The 20,410-nt window shown below is 45.2% G+C and overlaps 1 protein-coding gene across 3 annotated transcripts in view; it reads right to left on the bottom strand.

Moving 5' to 3' along the window:
• Nucleotides 1–20,410, bottom strand: part of rbms3 (RNA binding motif, single stranded interacting protein) — a 246,819-nt gene that overhangs the window by 101,486 nt on the left and 124,923 nt on the right. For all 3 annotated transcript variants that reach the window (XM_053446879.1, XM_053446877.1, XM_053446878.1), the window contains one exon: nucleotides 8,825–8,916. In XM_053446879.1, coding sequence (XP_053302854.1) covers nucleotides 8,825–8,916 — 92 coding nt within the window. The remainder of the gene's footprint in view (nucleotides 1–8,824; nucleotides 8,917–20,410) is intronic.

Here is a 20,410-nt window from a genome sequence, read left to right as displayed (position 1 = left end):
TCTCTGATAATAAACTGATATTTTTTAATGTGTTTGTGTAAATATGTGTCCCTCTGTAATTCATCATTTAAAAACCTCTCAGCCACAAGGAGACCAGAGAAGCACCAGACCGACAATCTGACACTGACACTCAAGGCAAAATTACAGTTCTCCAGACTAGAGGGCAGCTTTAAGTATCCTTAGATTTCTGACACCTACAATTCAAAGAAAGACAAGTGCTCAGTCCCTTTATGTGCATCGGTGTGACACCTCGAATGCAGAGAAGCACCGGTTGGTTATTAAGCCCGGACATCACGGACCAATGGAGGGATAGATGGAGGGATGGTGGGATGTAGGGAGGACTGGAGGTGGCTGGCATTGAGGAATCTAATCCCAGAGTTAATTGCTATGACTGATGAAGACAAATTGAAATGGGTCAGCTGAATCAGGGCGAGCGGGACGGGTGGAAGAGAGGGCTCGTCGTGCACCTGGGTTTGAATCCAAAAGATGGTTAAGATGTAGAAGTGAAATCCACGGTCGTGTTGAGATGTATAAAAATACAGATGCTTGGTTAAATCAAACTACAGCAGGGAATTCACTTGTAAAGAGTAAGATGAGCTTTTTTGCCGTATGTCCGCCATGTTGTCATTTAACTATACATCACAATGCTTGGTTTATAGACAAGGATGTGTTTAATGTAGACAGCTTCATTCAGCAGGTAGTGGTCTTTCCATTTGAATGGAGAATATTAATGATCCGGTTAATTTAGTTGCTTTCTGGAATCACCACCAGCATCAATAGCTTCAGGCTCAGTGCTCAACACTGACCACTCTGACCTACGTGCAAGACTCAAGTTTGATGTCGGACTTGTAACGTTTCTCCCAGATTGAAAGCAAACAGATGTTATATTGCTAACGATATAGCAACAGCAGAAACCTGCCCTCCCCCCCTCCCCCTTTTTTAAACGCTGAAGCTGCACCATTGATTTTCCAATATTCACATCTATTCACAGGTTGTCTTCCCAGGGCCGGCTGAGTAAATGAATGCAAAGCGTTTCACCTGGTTCCCTGTGTGTCAGTGGTGAGTGTGGGAGCCCGGTCCTTTGAACGCGGTCTCTGCGGGCCCTGCTAATTGAGCCAGATCAATTCACAGAGACAGCGGGCAGGTTGGCACAGTTGCCACATCAAAGAGATTCTAATAACTGCACACTGTGACCATTACCGAGCCTGGAGGGGAAAAAAGGGAGCCATATTTATGTTTGCTTCAAAGCAAGCATGGGGCGGCCTTGAGAATAACCAGATTGCAGACCTTCACTGTTCTTTTTCAAGCCCACAATTTGGACACAAGGCCATTTTGGAGCAATTTGTTCAAAGAATAGACGCTATTCACAAACACAAAACAACACAACCACTCCAAATTATGCTTTAATTAGATCTATTTATCACTGCAGGAGTGGAGACCAATACAAACACACTGAAAAGGACCCTAATGACAGAATGCAGTGGATAAAAGTAATTGCAGCATCGTGAAAATGATTCCTCTGTATCTGTGCTGAGTGTCACACCAGCAGGATTAGTAATGCAGATGCTGCGACTGCCTTTCCTCCCTGTCTCTCCATCCTCCCCTCTATCTCGCTCCCCTCTGTCTGCCTAAGTGATGTGTTTGTAACTTTGGTCATTAGCGCTGGCCTCTCTCTCTCTCCTCTTTCTCCCTGCAATGTCTCTCGCTCTTTGTCTCCTCCCAAAGTTGTTTCACCCTCTTCCCAACTTTTCTTTTTGTCTTGCGTCATATCAGTTTCACTCCATCTTCCACTGATTTATGCTCAGTGTCTGTCTCTGTTTCGCACTCTCACGCTCACAGCTCGGCACGTCACCGAGCAGGCTGGGGGAAATAATTTACCGCACGCGGCGCTCCTGCAGATGATTGAAGCGTAATTAGACGGCGGAGACAGTGGAAGCCAACAGAGGTGCTCGGGAGCCGGTGCTCGTCAGATGGTCCGTCTCACTCGCACTGGCTTTGCCCTTCAAAACTCTCACTTCTGTGGGGGGAGCAGGGAGGAGTGGGGGGCGGTGTGCTGGGCAACACTGCAGCTAAACACACTGCAAAAAAGTATTGCATCAAGTTTAAACTTTCTTTCAGGTCAATGCAAAGGTAGGGGTTCAGGAAACTTGGTGGAAGGATGCGGTGCGGGTCAGGACAGAGGTATGCGCTCCACTGAGGGACATCTAGTTTAAACTGGGACACCTATCTGAAGATTTATTAAAACAAATTAAAACTAGAAATAAATAAAACCTCAGCCAAGGCCCCACAGTCCCCTGTATTCCAATCAAGCTGCACCAGATTTCAATCACTCAAAGAAATCCTCCAGAATCTGACCCCTGACCTGCACCTGAACTCAATGTGGCTGTCAGTCGGGTCATTTCTACATAATCCTGCTTACTAACAGAAAGATAGCCTCTATTGCAAATAACTCCACAGGTTCAGTGAATGAAAGTGAAGAGGAAAGACACATAGAGCTGATGTATTCGTAGAGGGAAGCATGATTAGCTGTATGCTCCAGAGAAGCTGAAAGTCACCTTGGTGGAGCTCGGTGGAGAATGTACCAGCTACAGGTGCTAGCTCTGTGATAATCCTATACATGACAGCCAGGATGTGAAGTGTACTATATATACACCGGTTGCGTAGGTGCTGAGCATCATTCAGACACTTAAACACTGCATTCGAATATGAAGTACAGGCATAAACGTATGGGAGGAAATGAGCTGGTGAGAATAATCATAACCGTGCGCCTGTCGATGGCAGCTACAGGAGAGAAGTGCTGATCCAAACGGGTTCTGGCTCCATTTGCCTCGCCGACAATCTCCGGCTGAACGACAAAGGGGGAAATGGCACGGTGGCAGCCGTCGAGCGGAGAGGTGAGCGATGCTGTTGAGTGAGCACCTATATCCCTGAAGTCTGTCCAATTATCCTGCTGTATTCACAACACAATGTTTTCCTGCCCCGCAACATTCTCCTCAGATTTAACCTGTGCTTAGGGGAAGGCAGGCTCGGCTGGGCTCGCTGCTGTCAGCGCCCAACTGTAACAGCATTGTCAGTCATCCCTTTGATTATTTCCCAGGGGTCACCTCGCATGGAGCCCGGCTGTGGGGTCCGGGGGGGGGTGTCAACGCAGCCGAGTCGTCCGAGGAGTCACCTTAAAAGGATTAAGCGAAAGACTGCTGACTGACTGTGGACCACCCAGAGGGGATCCGCTCCTTTTCACATGAATATAAATGTGATATTGACAGCAAATCTTCCACAGGAGAGAGACAGGCAAAGACAGCAGGAGAGACGGAGCAGCTCAAAAAAGATGGGAGGGAGAATAAATGAGAGGCACCGAGACTCCGGTTGGTTTCACACTGTTAAACCATCCGAAGCGTCTGCCGGTGACTATCGGTTGATGTGCCGGTGCGAGAGCCGTGGTAAGAACATTTGGGATTCACTTCATGGAGGCACTTTAATGATGCTTTTAGCATAATTTCTCCGCTGTAATGTGAAGTGAAGGGCGAGCAGCGGCTTTCAGTCTGCCTGTAGCTTCTGTGAACCTTAACAAAATATGGGGACGAGGGGAAGGGACAGAGGGACGGAGGGACACTGCAGCCCGGGCTGCGTCCCCACTGTCCCCACGGGTCAAACCAGGACATCTGCAGAACTCTTCTAAATCTATCCGGGCGCTTTACTTGATACTTTAGTGAGTGGGCAGAGTTTATGGTTTCCGATTTTTATAAACTTTTACGGATTCTCTTCCATCGTAAACATTTATATCATAGTATTTTTATTGGGATTCAAAGAGTCAACTCTGAGTTAACGTTGGTCCTAAGTATGTATATATTTAAATCAGAATGTAGATTGTTACATTCCATAGGTTGTCAGAGTTGTTTTCCTAATTCCAGGCCGTCCACAGTGAGGAGAGAAAAAGAGGAGATTGTAAAAAAAAATAAAAAAGACACACAAAAAAAAGGAGGAGAGGAAGAAAAGGACAGTTTTGTTTTTTCATCCGAACTGTTATCAGCAGAAGCCGACTGCCGGGAGAATAGGGAGGGATGATTTCCATAAAGACTGGCTGTTGTCTGAAAGCAAGCAGCTGTCAGGCGGAATTACCTCTCCGACATAGACACCACAATCGAGGGCGCCCTTCCCATAATTCAGTCTGATTGGCTCAAGGGGAAAATGGCAGCCCGGGGAGAGTGAGGCGGGCGGCTGGCTGACAGGTTTGCATCTGAGAACCCAGGCGCAGCGTTTACCTGTTATCTTTCTGTCGGCTCACCGCTTCTCCTCTCTCGGTTCAGAAAGCTGCCGCAGCAAAGTGACACGGGGAATGGAGTCCACGGTTTGAGGAGACAAATACGTGCCCAAAGATTATTTTAAAGTCACATGCACACACACAGACACACAACTATCCATATCCAATGCACAGATGTGAAATGTTCACACTGTACCTGTAGCATTTCTGTGACAGCATCCATGTGCTCATGTCGTTAATCGATTATTTAAACATTATTATCTGTGAAAATCTTTCAAACTGAATGAAACTCATAATCCATGAACCAAGTATATGATGCCAGTTCCCAGATGTCATGATAAACCACAATATACATTTGAACACCAGTCATTTGTATTGGATCCCTGATAGAAAAGAGAATGATTAGACATTTTCTGAAAATATGCTCGTTTGATTCTTACCGAGGGTTTGATGAGAAGATCAATAACCACAAGTGCAAGTGAATGATCAGCTTATTATAACATACAGAATGAAAAGGGAATGAGCCTGACTCCGCTTAAAGCTTAATAATAATGTACAGCACCTCTTACAGTTCATATTTAACGTGTTTTATAGGTTTTATGTCGGTTGCTGAAGCCGACTCCTTCCTCCGTCTTCAGGAAGTCACGGTGCTTTCACCAACCAGCACGTCACTGCACAGTTTGTCATTTTTATATTGCTGTCTTTGCAGAGATTAAACAAATCAAGTACAGCATGTTAATTTCCCGGCTTTTATGGATTTAGGAGACATAAACTCTGGAGGGATCCAGACAGACTCGCTCTGGCTCTGTGTTCATAAACAAAGAAATGAAAACACAGATATTTGAGGTATGGATTCCACAATATCTTGGGCCACGTTAACGTGACGGCATCATATCATATCTGCAGATTTGTCAGCCGCACATTCTCATTCACGTTGGATTGATTTCCGATCTGGTGACCGGGGCATGCCCTGAATTTTCATTTCACAAAAACCAGTTTGAGTTGAGTTTTAATTTGTGACAGTATCACACAGGAAGTAGTCACTGAAGAAGATGAGTTAATTGTGGCCACATGATCGGTAAAAGATAATCAGATACTTTGTGGCATCCAAACCATGAAGGACACGGGCCAAGAAAACATTCCTCATATTATTACACCACCAGCAGCAGAATGAACTCTGGACACAAGGCTGGAGGAGGATCTTTGGATTCACGATGTTGATGCCAGATTCTGACCAAACGTTCTGTGGCTTCAGGATTTAATTAAGATTCATCAGACCAGACTTCAATTGTCCTGAGAGCGGTTATCAGGGTGACTGTCGCCTTTGTGTCACGTCAAACCTCCTTTGACCTCCCAACAATCAGCAAGGTGTTTCTGTCTGCAGAGCTGGTGCACAATAGATATTTATTTTAGTTTTTGGCTCCAATCTAGGTAAAAACTTTACGGCTGTTGTGCGTGATGATCCCAGGAGCTCACCAGTTTCAGGAATACTCCAACAAGCGCTTGTGACTCTTCCATTCATGCCCCGGTCAAAGTCACTGAGGTCAAATCTCTTCCCGTCACTCGGACGTTTGATGCGTACGGTAACAGGAGCTTCGGAAACCTTAATCCGATTTTATTTATTGCTCTGCTGCCCCGTGATTGGCTGATTGGATAATTGCATGGGTAAGGAAGTGCACACGCTGTCCTTAATCAAGTGCACGGTGAGTGTAACAGTCTAAAACTAATACTGTCCAAAATCTAAAGCTATGTCTTCATGTAGTGATGAGCTTTATTATTGTAATAAACAATGACTTAAAATGATGAAAATGCTGCAGAGAGCAATGAGCTGTGGTCCACTGTTACATTGTGTTACATCAGAAACTAGTTTTTAATCACAAGCTCGAGTAGAATTCTTATATTAAATATTAACCAATATTGTTATACTATTAAAATGTTGTATACAACCAGGATCCTCAAAGATACACAATGAACACACACACACAAATACACACACAGCAGCAAAGCTAAGTGCTCTTATCTGTGACTTGTGCAGAGGTGAGTGACAGGAGGGGAGGTGCGGGGGGGGAAGTGTCCTTTAGGTGTCTTAATTATGGCTCCTCTCCTCCTTCTCGTTGTCACCATCCCCAGGGGAGGGCAAGACAAAAGGAAGGCAATGTTTCATCTCTGCTGCCTTGGTATTTCAAATTCCAAGGGGAGTAAGAGGAGAGACAGCGGGCTGTTCCATCGGAGGGAGAGGAGGAAATCAAGTGACACTTCTCCTCTCCCTGTGTCTCTCTTCTCGCCTCCTCTTGCAGCTGTATTTAAATTCAAGCAACTTAATAAAAGTGCTTTAATGGCGTCAAGGCAGGGAAAAAGGCAGGAGTTGATTACAGTGAGGGTTTTATTTAATGAGCTCGAAGCCTCTGGCTCTGACTCAGGATCTGTTTATTACTTTTTTGTGAAGAGATATATGTGACAAAATGGAGCCGGGAGAGCGAGAGAACGAGGCTGAAGCTCTCGTCGTGGAAGTCGTCCGTGGCGTTAGCTCTCGTCTCCGTGATTCACACGTCCTCACCGCTCACCTGGGTTTGTCGAGCGGCGCTGCCGGGGGGGAACGCCGCTCTGCCTCGACTGAGCGAAGGGTGTCAGAGACACCTTGGCAAGGCACAAGGACAGCCCGCTGTTAATTATTGATGGGAATAAATTGCACTCATTGGATGTTTGGCAGGACAACACACGGTGGATGTGAATACAAATGTGTCTATGAATGTGGGAGTGTTTGTGTGCCGAGAAAAAAAAAAAAAGAAGATGGCCAAGCATTAAGCAAAAGAGAAAGAAGACGAGGAGGAGGAGGAGGAGGAGGAGGAGGAGGAGGAGGAGGAGGAGCCAGTAGAGTGATGGTAGTGATACCTGCTAAAGAGACAACAGAGAGATTCTATAAAAGCAAACTACTTCTTAATGTCTCTCACAAGTGTGATAAAAGCACAGAGCCGCAGAACCCTGGCCTTTCCATTTGTGTAAACAGAACAAGGGAACATTTAAAAATAAACTATTTTACACAAATGCTAATGTTAAAAAGGGTTTTTGTGAATTTGTGCACTTAGGCACACACACTGAAAAAGGTCAGCTCCTCTGTTTGGGGACACGGGACGTCTCTCGTGAACATTTTGACGAGAGAAGAGGGAAGCAAAGTTCTGTCTTGAAGTCGAGAGGCGAGCAGCTCAGCTTATCTGTATTCTGAGAGCCTGCCCTCTTATAAATATTGGAAGGAGGACACCGGTGGGGGGGGAGGAGGAAACGGCCAAATGGTGCATTTGAGAAATGGCACACCTGAGCACCGAGCCGAACATCATCTCCTCCTGTCAGATCTCATCCCATTTGATCAAAATAATTGCCACATTCATCGTTATCATCAATTCTGTCATCTTCGCCGGCGCCATGGTCATTCTCCGTCTCATCATGGCTCCTTTGGCTTCAAGGGGGGGGGGGGGGGGGGGGGGTTTGCATCAGATCAAATGAGGGGCCATCTCATCTGTGAGAATCACTCATACTGTATCCCCACAGTCATCACCATATTCATCGCTTTAATGCTACTGACATTCTCTCCACCTATTTAGGATCTCCTGCAGGTACTGAAATGGCCCGGGTGGAGCCGGGTGGAGCCGAGTGGGCTCGTCGGTCAGAGACCTCAGGGAACCGGACCCTGCTGTGCTTCAGTCTATTCTCTACGCACTCAGAACAGTGATGAGAAGGAGACGAGGAAAAAGACGATTTGATCACAACGTGAGGTTTGACGTACACCAAACAAAATCATCAGCGCTCTTCTTCTTCTAAATCTGCTGAAACTGACCTACAGCACAGTGTGTAACGCTGAACATTCAGTCCTGATATTAACATACAATAGAATACATTAAGGTGGAATTGTGAATGAGTGAAAACCCTCCCAGTGTGTGTTTCTCTCCTCTGAGCCACACCCCTTATCTATGTCTGTCAACCTGGCTCCATTGTGCAATCCACTGGGGCAGCTCGTCTCATCTGCTTCCATTTAGCAGCCTAATCATAGAGCAGAGCCCAGGACAAGCGCCTGGTCAGACCTCAGCTAAAGCAGGACCTGCTCACACACACATAACACACACACACACACACACACACACACACACACTCTTACAAATAGTCCAGCCCACGAAAACCACAATGAAATGAAGGGACCTGCTAATGTACTTTGTCCCTGTCAGAGTGTCAACGAGATAAAACAGACGCTCACGCACCACAGATGCCTCACAACTTGTCATATGACAACACAAACACACACAACTCAAGCTCCACAGTCAACAGTCCTCATATTAAAGTTCATAAGTTTGTCTTTAAACAGCAAAGCACCAAACAAAATGACTTTCCATAAGAAAAATTGGTTTATGGATAAAACCAGTTTGAATGTGGGAGCTTTCAGGTCCGTCAACATCTGTTGAGAGCGTCAAGTGTACGATGTTTAATCCTCGGGGGGGAACTGAGTGTTCAAATTGTGAATGGTTGTGCAAGAGGAAGTGGTGACGCCAACCCTTGTTATTAAGCCGTCCTTACCTTGGCCATTTGGGCCTGCACCCCGGTGGCTTTGAGAGACGACACGGCCTTCTGTGCCGCAGCTGGGCTGTCAAAATCCACAAAGCCATATCCTGGAGAGAGGGAGAGAGAGAGAGGGGGGGGGAGGGGGGGGGAGAGAAAAGAGGAGCATTAGAAAAGAAATGGCAGATTAAGGCAGATGACTAACAAGTCAAATGACAGGCACTTGGTAATTGTAGCAGTAATAAGTTGGTAACATGACTAGAGAGGCTGCCAGTTCTCATATCTGGTGAGCACTACATTGTTTGATAATTAGTGACACTGATGCTCATAGGGGGACGCTATGCATCTTAATTAGTAGCATGGATGAGTGATTTAGTAATAACAGACCCCGGCACCCTGCCCACCTCCACCTCCACACACACACACACTGATATACACTCGTGTGCAAACACACAAACAAAAAACCCACGAGCATTGTGCAGAATACAAATGAAGAAATAAAGACCATCGCAGTTGTCGTTTTGCAAAACAGAAAAAAAAATCTGATTTGCAGTTTTTTAACGACAACTCGTGTGCATTATTTCAACAGGATTAATAATTCATGTGTTTGTAATTTATGAAAAGTACCCCGGATAAAAAATGCACGATTAAGGAGATATTACAATCAAGTGCACGCCGGCACGGACTGTTCCCTCCACTACATCATTGAGTCATTTTCAGTTTTCACTCGTTCAGCTGCTTGATTTTCAAAAAGCCTGTGAAGCCGGGCTGGCCCACATCGTGCTCCTCAACACCCGGCATATTAACACAACCCCATTTCACAGCCTCCATAATCCTCTCCCCGGTAACAAATCTCTCAGAGGTTGACAGCGTACCAGAGCGGCGGCCATTTCTCTCCCTCTCTCTCCATATTTCAACACCCTCTTTCATGCACATGAAAACCGACTTATACTCCTCACAAACGTTGCCTTTCTGTCTTTCTCCCTTTTGCCTCCCCCCCCCCCAGCTCTCATATTTTCCTGACATTAACAGCCCCCATCTGGAAATCCATCAACGGGGGGGGGGGGGGGAGAGTGGTGGGAATGAATTCTGCGACTGTGATTTATGAGTTATTGTGATCCCGACGTTCTGCGGGATGTATCGGAGTCGGAGGAGGGGGTCACGTCCGTGTTAATTAAAATTTGGTGGCGGATTAAAAGCAGTCAATGGTGCCCTCTGATCCACTGTTTCAGAAGAAAAGTGTAATTAGAAAAGGATAATGGGTGTGAGGTGGTGGTGGTGGTGGTGGTGGTGGTGGGGGGGGGGGGGGGTGCTCGTTCATGTATGGGAACGATAATGTGCACACACACACACACGTAGCAGCTTCAGTTCTCACAATACCTGTGTAAATATTTGAGAAGCGTGTGTGTGTGTGTGTATGTGTGTGTGTAGTGTAAAGGCAGCAGCGGGGTTTGGGGTCACTTCCTTGTCGGACGGCGGTGAAGGAATATGGAGCAATGTGAAAATCATAACCTGTGGCGGAAGGTGAAATCGAGCGTGAGCACTGATTAATGGCGAGCTGTGGGGAGCGGGGCTGGCGGAGGCGGGTCTTTAATTGTGGGAATATGAAGAGCTGGAGTGAAACGTCAAAACACAAAAAAAATATTAAAAAACAGACGATGTGTGAATGAGTAGAAGGTGATTTCCACTTTTTATGAATCTAACTGAAGCAGGACAGACATTGGACTCATTTGGCCGGATTTTGAACCCAGAATCTGTCGCCATCTAAATCTAGAATCAGGCTGAACTTTTACCCTGGACTGCATCACATGAATGATGAATTGCCCACGTGAGCTACCTCTAGTCTTGAGTGAGACCATGAAGTGAACTTTGCTGCAAACACAGAAACACCAGAAAACTAGTGAAAGTAAAACTTGCTGATTGAAATCCTCGGCTTTTGTTGGTGCCATTCATCGAATCAAACAAATGGCGAGTTGAGCTGTATTTGTTACGTGTGTTTTCATCGCAGGCCAGAGAGAGAGTATTTTTGCTGTGTCCTTCAGGCTTTTCACAGTATCTTGTGCTAATATCAATGATCTGCTCTGAAAGGAAAGTTCATTGTGATAAACTGACTGTTTCTGATTTCTACAACTCTGCAGAAGCAACAATTCTCCTTCTTGAGGTTTCAGGCTCTTTCCCATTAGCTCACTCACCACAAAACGTGCCTGCGTAACATTGCCTGTGTGATGTTAACTAACTTTACTTTATCCTGTATCCCGTCCAGTTTGGCTTCATGTTTCCAGCTATAATGCAATGTGAGTTTCATTCACCTGACATCCTGACCCCAAGGACTTATTTGTCTATATTTCATTTTTTTCTCTTTCATCGCAGAAAAAGGGGAATTGTAAAATTTTGAATTTCTAAGCTCCTTTTTTTTCTTAAATTCATGAATAATGTCCAGAGGTGAACTGAGGGTCTTCATCTCTGCTCTTGATCTAAATCTGATTGTCATAATTGAAAGAATCTGACACTCGGTTTGAACTGGACAATGAGGAGCTCTCTCCTGCGCTCGAGGCTAATATTGTGTCGACCCATCCATCCCCCCTGACCCCACCCGTCTCCTTCTAGACGCCGTCACTTCATAACACTTCCTCCTTTCCTCCTGTCGTACTCTCTACAGCTACCGGAGCGTTTTGTCACATCAACACATGTCAGTGTGGCGTGCTCGCTGGAAATGACTGATGTCTCTCTCTTTTCTGGAAGGACAGGGTTGTTACCAGTGAAGCAGAGAGCTGGTGACTGGGAAGGCTATAGCATGTGATTCAGATCATATTTAAACTGGTCGGTTACTCTTCGTGTGGAAGCATCTGCAGCCATCGAGATGTTCTTCCATGCATTTCAGAGTTTTCCTTTAATTTGTCGCATAACAGTGTTTTTCTTTCCTGGTAAAAATAAAATTGGTTAATGGGATATCCAGAGGAGAGTGGGTGGGATGGTGCTGTTTATAGAAAAACGTTTTTGCTGTTGAATCTTTGAAACGCAATTTTTTCAGTGCACCATAAAAGAATATCTATTCAATTCCATTGCTCTGCGACGAAGGGAGACAAAATCAAGAGATGGATTGCTCCAATTCCGGGTGAGTAAAACCAAAGGCTATAGATATCACCAGATGTGCTTTCTTGGAAATGTAGGAGAGAAACAGAATTGTAATTTGACATTTTTTAAAGAGACAGAAGCGACTCTTTCCCCCCATTTAGATCCAAGAGCACGTTCACATCCCATTTAGAGAATCACACAGACTGTTACAGAGGCCCCTCTGTGCCACGGCTGTTGCTCTTTAATAATCCGGATATTCCAATGGGCGGATACTTGGGACCCCCAATTACAATTTTAATATTCACCCCACTACCACCTGGAGAACACTTATCAAACTTTCAGCAGGATGAGGATTTTAGAATAACGCTGACCTATATTCAGACGTCTCTGAATGGAGGGAGACGAGAGGGGAGGGCGGAAAGAGAGAGAGAGAGAGAGAGAGAGAGAGAGAGAGAGAAGACAGTGGGAGAAAGAGTGCATTCAAAAGGAGGCGGCTTGAGGACGGGGGTTATTCGGGGTCAGCCCAATGCGCTGAGGAAGACTTTTAGCTGACACTCGGCGAGCCGCCTCCACCAACACAATCCAGTTTGCTCTTTTTTTCCCCGTGCATCTTTTATTGCAGCTGATATACGCATAATGATCCTGGATGTGGGATGTTTGATCCGTAGCCACAGGGCGAAGCTGTTAAAGGCTTGTTTTGTTGGGAAAGTGAATAATAAGTGAGAAATATGGAGACATCTCGAGAACAGTTGCGGAGGTTATGGAAAAGTCATTGTTTTTGTATATATATGTGAGTATGCACAGTTCTTGTGAGCGCTCCTGCTTCATTATATGAGCCAAACACTTTGTAGTGTTTGAACACTGAAGTTAAGTGACTCATTTTGGGTCAATCTCACAGCTCAATAGGTCTTTATATTAAATTAGATAATAAATACGACACATTTAACTTTACTTGGACTTTTCCTTCTCTTCTTGTGAGCAAATATAAACTTTTATGGTTATTTATATGTTGTACATGTGATATTTTATATATTTGTTTGAAATGGATAGATGGATGGAAGGCTAAGAAACAGGTAATAATTCATCTTTATCATTTAAGTTGAGGTGATGAACTTTCATCAGAAAGACAGAGTCAGTCAGAGCCATAAATCCGTTCCAACAAATATAACTAGCTGAAGAAAAATAAACAAAATTCTGCTTCTGATTAATTACAAGTTTTTACCAAAGAAGGTCACCTACCAGGAAAGGGCACAGAGCAATGAAGCAAAACTGACTTTCACTTTCTATTTTAGTCTTATAAATATCCACAGTGACAAATAGGGATTATTAAGTGATATTGAGACATAAATATGATGATAAATGTGTTTTTATAATTCAGATAAACAAGCCCTTTAACATTACCTGTGTGTGTCTGTGCTTTGCAGATGCATTTTCTCTCTCCTACACTGATCCTTGTTTAGTCAATGAGCAGAAGAAAAAGTCAATCAAGTAGAGGAGAAGCTTCAGGGTCAGGACTCAACCTAAGATGCCACATTCCACACACTTATAAAACACCAGCACACGAATGCAAGCAGAAGCCAAGTGCATGCTGTACTGCTGCTGTATTGAATATGGATACCGTGGAGCTACTGTCTCAAGTGGGATGCAGAGGGCAAGGTGTTGCTTTGAAGCCTCTGCAACAACACAAACACCCAATCGATAGCTGTCACTTAGAAGCAGCTCAAAGTGACTCACTACAAGAGTAACTGCTGGTAATGCAGGGCAGCTGCAAACACACACACACACACACACACACACACACACACACACACACACACACACACACACACACACACACACACACACACACACACACACACACACACACACACACACACACACACACACACACAACACACACACACACACACACACACACACACGGTTCCTGGAGCACACACATATCCACACACAAGATCACTGGGTCTACACACACTCACACACACACACACAAACAATCCAACTAACGACAGTACATAGAGATTGAAGACTGGATAAAAAGATGGAGGACACATTTAGTTTAGTTTCCTTCCAGTGTACCAAGCTGGAGCCAAAGTGTCCTGAGTGTGCTGCTGATATCCAGTCTGTAATGAAGATGGTTTGCTTGTGGTTCATGTAATGAGCCCCATCTCATCCATGTTAACATATGGGACCTGTGCCAAACTATAAACTAGATTCTGCCATTAAGGTAGTTTTTAATCTTATTGATGTATGGTCATGTTTCTTATAAGCTTGGTTTTAATTTGTCATTTGATGATATAAATGGGGGGTGAGGCCTCGATATGACATCTCGATACCTCGTCTCCACTCACGGATCCTTACTGCACAGATTCTGGATCTGAATGATGCTCCAAGACGGCGGTGTCAAACCCCAGGGTCTTTTTGCTTTGTCTTTGTACAGTGGGAGAAAATGTCGTTGTGTTGTCCTTCTTTATATTGTCAGTCAGTGACGCACCCACTCACACACACACACACACACACACACACACAAACACACACTGTGCACACAGACAGTCCGTCTCTCTGAGAGGAATAAAGAGAACATAAGCTGCCATATCATATTTCCTGGTCTGGCTCTAACAAGGAGCCTGTCAAGATAAAAGAACCATCTTCAATCAGTTACTACAGGATGATGCTGTAGTGAGCTCCAACCGCTTCCACTCCACTGAAGCCTCAGTTTGTGTGTATGTGTGTGTGTGTGTGTGTGTGTGAGGCAGGGTGCCCCTAGCATGGCTCCCCTCAAGGAGGTCTACCACAACCGAAGATGCCACCTCGAGCTGCGCTTCACACAAAAAGTCTTAAGTTGTGGGGGGGGGGGGGGGGGTGCAGATAAGGGACTCATTACAGAACGTGTATCGACGTATCAATCATACATGCATCATGCATTCACCACCGTATTATGCTAATCCTAATTACTTCTGGGGAAATTACCATTCTTTATCTACTAATAGTCCGGATTGTTTGGGGTTTCCTACCCACTGCATGCACCAGCATTTTCCCCAATATTTTCATTTTTCACATTCTCATATTCAGCGCTAATGATCCCATTTTGCCCTGCATACAATGGAATAATAATGCCCTAAGTATGAATAATGAATCAGTGACAAGTCACGGAGCGTTACTGCGGTGCACGGGGCAAACACTGTAATTGTTTTTGTCCTTGTGAGTCATCCAGGAGAGTTGTGAAGCTGCGGTTGTTCACGGGTGATTCATTATTGTGGTTACATGTATGTTAATAATTCGCACTTTGCATGTATAAAAGTAATTATTGTGTTAATGGGAGAAATAGATGGGCCACTCCGTGCACAAATATGAACGGCAATGATGGTAATATGGCTCTTGTGATTAATGTCCGAGTCGCTGTGCCGCATCATGTTGGATCTTTTAGTTTGTGCATCATTTTGACCTTGTTCTGACATCAAACTGCAAATAAACTGTGTGTGTATGAATGTGTGTGTGTGTAGTTTTACATTTGTGAGTGTGCACATGCAACACATACAATAGTAAAGGTTTGGAAATCCTGAGTCAATTAATACACAATGTAGAACAACAGTAGATTATTGAGTCATTTATCAAAGAAGGAAAATATGAGATTTAGTGCTGGAACTAATAACATAAAATATTTTAGAATTTCAAAATGAGTTTGGAAGAATGAAAGAACAGAAGCCATATTTTACTGCTTGTGTATTTATAGATGCCTTTTGTTGCACCCGGGGGCTCTGACTGCTCCTTCTGCCCTGAAGGGAGGTCGGGTGATGGTTTTCGGAGGTTGTGGTGAGCAGCAATACAAACACTGAGGCAAAGGCGTGGGGGGGGGGGGGGGGGGGGGGTGATCCATGAGTAGCTGCGGCCAAGCCAAGACCGACTTGGTCACGCTCCAAACCCGGAGAGAGCATCCTCGCTGTGGGACTGCATTCCTCTGTCCTCCCCCATTTATCCTGCACCAGCAGCAGCTGACCGATGATATATTTTTGCGGGTACTCTCGCGGTGGTGTGTATGGGAATGTGTTACTCTGGGCTTGTGTGTATGACCTCCAACTTTCTTGTTTTTGCGTGTGTGTGTGTGTCTGTGTGTGGGTGTGAGGGTGTGAGGGAGAGAGTAAACAGGGACGGATCATAAATCTCTCTTTCACTCGAAGGATCCCACAGAGAAACATCTGCACTTGATACATGTATTTGTCTTAATGTTGTTGAGTAGATGCATTAGCTTTAGGGCGACTGTCATCTGACCACATGACTGCCCGTCAGAGCATTAACACCATGGAAAAGTGACAAGTCCTCAGTCATACTCCAGCCTCATCTACATAGTAGTCTACCTTTAAGGCCCAAAAGTCCCCATCCAGCTGAAACATATTTCACACACTCAAACATATCAGTCCCCTAAATGTCCTAGATTAGATTTTTATTAAGATAAATGAACTGTTCTCTGGGAAAAAGGTGAAAAGGTCGAAAAACGCCAAAGCTTAGAAACAAACAAACAATCCAGGAAACAGGCAGAGGTGAAAAACGAACCCTTCCTGCGTTTCCATGTGCAAACACAACACAGCTCTAAATCCATTTCATGATTCTGCACACGTTTACGATAAAACATAATAAAGAGATTAAGCAAAAACGTGCAACGTGCAAACACTGCCACTCATTGAACATACCCAGAAATAATGCCACCTCATTTTCTCGTCCAGTGTCCCCATGCTGCCTGGAGACAATCCCCATTTGTTGTACAATAACTCTCACCGAGGGCTCTTTTATATTAGACACTGGTGAGGAGATAGTGGTACAGGCAATTAACTTATCAACCCTTGCAACATGGATTTATGGCTCAGGCATTCGTCTTGGTGCTGGAGCAGCCCAGGCGCCGCTCTATTGTACTTCCTGTCATTTTTCCCTCGCAGGTGTGGGCGTGTCCTTGTCAGAGCGCCGCAGTCGGGATCCGCAGGGGGCACGGTGCCAGGGCTCCGGGCCAACGGGGCCACTGGCAGCTCATTGTGCCGAAGACAAACCGAGCGGGAGGTTAGAAAAAAAAAAGAAGACGAATCCCTCATCCAATATCTGTGCATGAATTCAGTGCAGCACAAGTGATGCATATGGGGAAAATGGACAGGAGGGAACTGTTTAACATTCAGGCAGCTCGGATTGCAGCCAACACATTGTCCCCTGTTCCGTGATTTCTTTATAATGACAGTGTGGAAATTGTAATAAGGAGGCTGCTTTGTTAATACTGCAGCCGGGATGGTAAATGGTCTGTATTTATACAGAGCTTTGCAGTACAGTGTATTGCCTTTCATCTATTAATACACACTATTCGTACAGGGCATCTACGGAGCAGCACTTCATCTATGAGAACCGCACAGAAGACTGGGATCGAACCTGCCGACCTTCTGGTTACAGGGTGACCGCTCTGCCCCCTAAGCCTGAATGTGCACTACAGTAATCCGTGAAATTAACATATTGACGGCTCAACATTTAAGTATTTTCACACGAGGGGTCATTTACTCTCTTTCACTTCTTTCGTCATCATTCTTTTCATCTCTTCATCTTTTTTTAAACTTTGCTCCTTTGTTCCTTAATTAATTCATATCTATTCACACTCATTAGCTATAGCACAGCGCCATATGGCTCCGGCTACATTATCAGCACTAAATCAAGGACGACAGTCAAGACCCTATTTTGAATGTTGTTACAATCCACACTGTGCCGAGAGAAAACCGGGCGCAAGACAAATGGAGTTCGGTTCCAGGGGGAAATATCTTCCAGTGTTACCTCTGCTTCCTCTGGAGATACAAGATTATCCTCACACACATTAGGAGGCATTAAAAAATAAAGTATTAACACATTTAGAAATATGTATACTCATTTCACACAATATATTTTGTCTAAAGTGCAGCCATTAGGATCACAGACTGTATATAAAGATGACAGTTCACCAGCAGTGAAGTAAAAGAGTATTAAAGTGATCTTGGCTGCCTCATAGGTCAAATATCCTGCCTCCTCCATGTTAGTGGATTGTACGTGGAGTTCTCAAAGATGTTTTTATTATTATTTTAAGTAGTTCTGAGTGAGTTGACTTTTGATTAGATATAAACAGGGTGAAATATTATGATTGACAGCTGATACTAACTCATGATTGGCCGAGCGTGTGTATTGATGGGATCTTGATACGGCAGCTCCACGCCCTGATTGCTCCTGTGGCTGATTGAGCGAGATGGCAGCCTTCATATCCTGGATATCCTGGCTTCATGTCAGGACAGTGGCAGGAAGTGGAGACGCGTCGTCCGTCGTTATCTACGCTCTGTGACTCGGTTCTGTAAATAGCTTCACCACTCGGTTCCTGAACAGCTTCATCGGCTCGCCTGCTCGAGAGCGAAGCCTCGGCGTGTTTGGTGCGACATGTGAAGAGCCCTCGAGAAAGGTTTGAGACCTGAAGGGTGTTAATTACTCGTCAAGAGGTTGTTAAAATGAGACCCATGGCAAAAAAAAAGAACTGAGCGGCTACACAGATATTGCAAATAACACACACGCACACACACACACACACACACACACGTATATTTAAACACGTTTGCTAAGCCAGCTCAGCACTCATGGATGCACAAGCGCACATAAAATGGTAAACGGCAGCAAAGACACACATGGCAGCACTCACACAATCTTGTCATATATTCATAGCAATATGAGTGTGTGCAGATCATACACACACACACACACAAACACACACACACACACACACACACACACACACACTCTCCGGTTGGAATGTCCTTGAATAGCTGCTCATTATGAAGCACTACAAGCAGAGTTTTACACAAAGCGTGCAGGTGCAGTGCTTCTGCCACATTTCTCTAACACTCCACCTATGGAATATCTTAAACCCCCCCCCCCCCCCCCCCCCCCCCCTTTCGTTTCAGCTATATCTGGAGATTATTAACTTTAGCATTCAGTGCCATCCTGCACGCCGCCACGTTATCCCCAATTGAGCGAGACTTGGTAATAAGCAATCTCATCACGTCAGGTGCTCGGCTCCCGAAAGCACCACCGGCGAGAGGAGAGGGCCGGCTAAATATTTGAATAAAGCCGGATCGATGGAAAACAGAGGCCTTTGGAAACGGGGGGAGAAAATCTCTGGGTAAAGACGAACATTCCAATTCGAACAAAGAGAAAAGTGTCCGATTCCTTTTAAACAACTACACGGGCCATTTCTTTTTTTGTCTTACATCTGTTAGTCATCCAGGAGGAACGGCCGGGTCGCCTGCAGCTAGACTTCCTCTACGTCGCAGTTATGATTTATGCCTTCCTTAACTAATCAAGGGTATGATCATTAGTCAGGGGATGTTCGAGGGGGCCGGGGCTGTGTCAGGTCAGTGGAAGGCTGTATCTCTCATCGTGGTTCCCCCCCCCCCCCCCACCCCCGCCATGCACGGGTTGGGTCCGGGATAAGAGATGAGAGGATATACGCCCCCTCACCTTCCACTAGCGCCCTCCGAGGCATTTGTCAACAAACAAGACAAGGAAGGGACACCAGGGTTGTGTTGTTGAAATTGACTGAGCCAATTACTAGAGAGGAAAAGCCATGATGGTGACGGAAAAACAAATCTGGAACAGAGGTTTCCAAGAGGCTGTTTGTGCTTTGTTGAAATTTATCACAGATTTGTTTTTTCTTTGTTTGGATCCAGAAAAAAACATCCAGAACACAACAAGCAACTGAAATCTTGATCTATTGTGATCGTTGACCCTCATCACGACCTCCTCCACACTAAATATAGAGACACAGGACTTTTTTTAATACATGTCATCCCCCCCTATTATCGTTTCCTCACATCCTGTCAATCTGTCACTGCAGCTATCAAGGAAAAAAAAACACAACAACATAAAAGCGGTCAGACACACACAGATACACAGATACACAGACAATGACACTGCATGCAAACGCAGCACAGGAAGTGGGGGCGGGACAAAAGGTCAGAGCTCCAGGAATGCGGCGCTCACGGCCCGGCTGCTTCTATTTACGACAAACTCGGCCAATCAGACGCGCACTTGGTGAGCGGCCAAGTTGGAACTTACTGAAATGGATATTGAGGCGGCCACAGGAGAAGGGTGGGGGGGGGGGTGGGGGGGTGAAGGAGAGAAAAAGGGATTTTTGTGTGTACGTGTGTGTGTGTGTGTGTATGTGTGTGTGTGTGATTTGGGGGGGGTGCTAACAAAGGCTGCCGGTGTTATCCAGTGAAGCTCTGCATGCTGAATCTCTACAAATCAATGTGATTATCCCTCAGCTATTGCTAATTAGAATCGTTAATACGCAATGCAAGCAGGAAAACGGCACATGCTCGCTTTCTCTCCCTCCCTCTCTCCCTCCTTCCCTCCTTCTCTCCATCCCCCCCTCCCTCCCTCCATCCCTCCCTCCTTCGGCCGATCTCGCCTCTTTCAGGAATGGCTTTGAGGGAACAGAGGCATTTGGAAAAGGTCCACTGTTGGCCGCACTTCAGTCGAGATTCT

This window comes from Pleuronectes platessa, chromosome 18, assembly GCF_947347685.1.
Source record: "Pleuronectes platessa chromosome 18, fPlePla1.1, whole genome shotgun sequence".
NCBI lineage: Eukaryota > Metazoa > Chordata > Actinopteri > Pleuronectiformes > Pleuronectidae > Pleuronectes > Pleuronectes platessa.
Note: the sequence above shows the minus strand (reverse complement) of the source record. Positions and strands in the feature narration are given on the sequence as shown.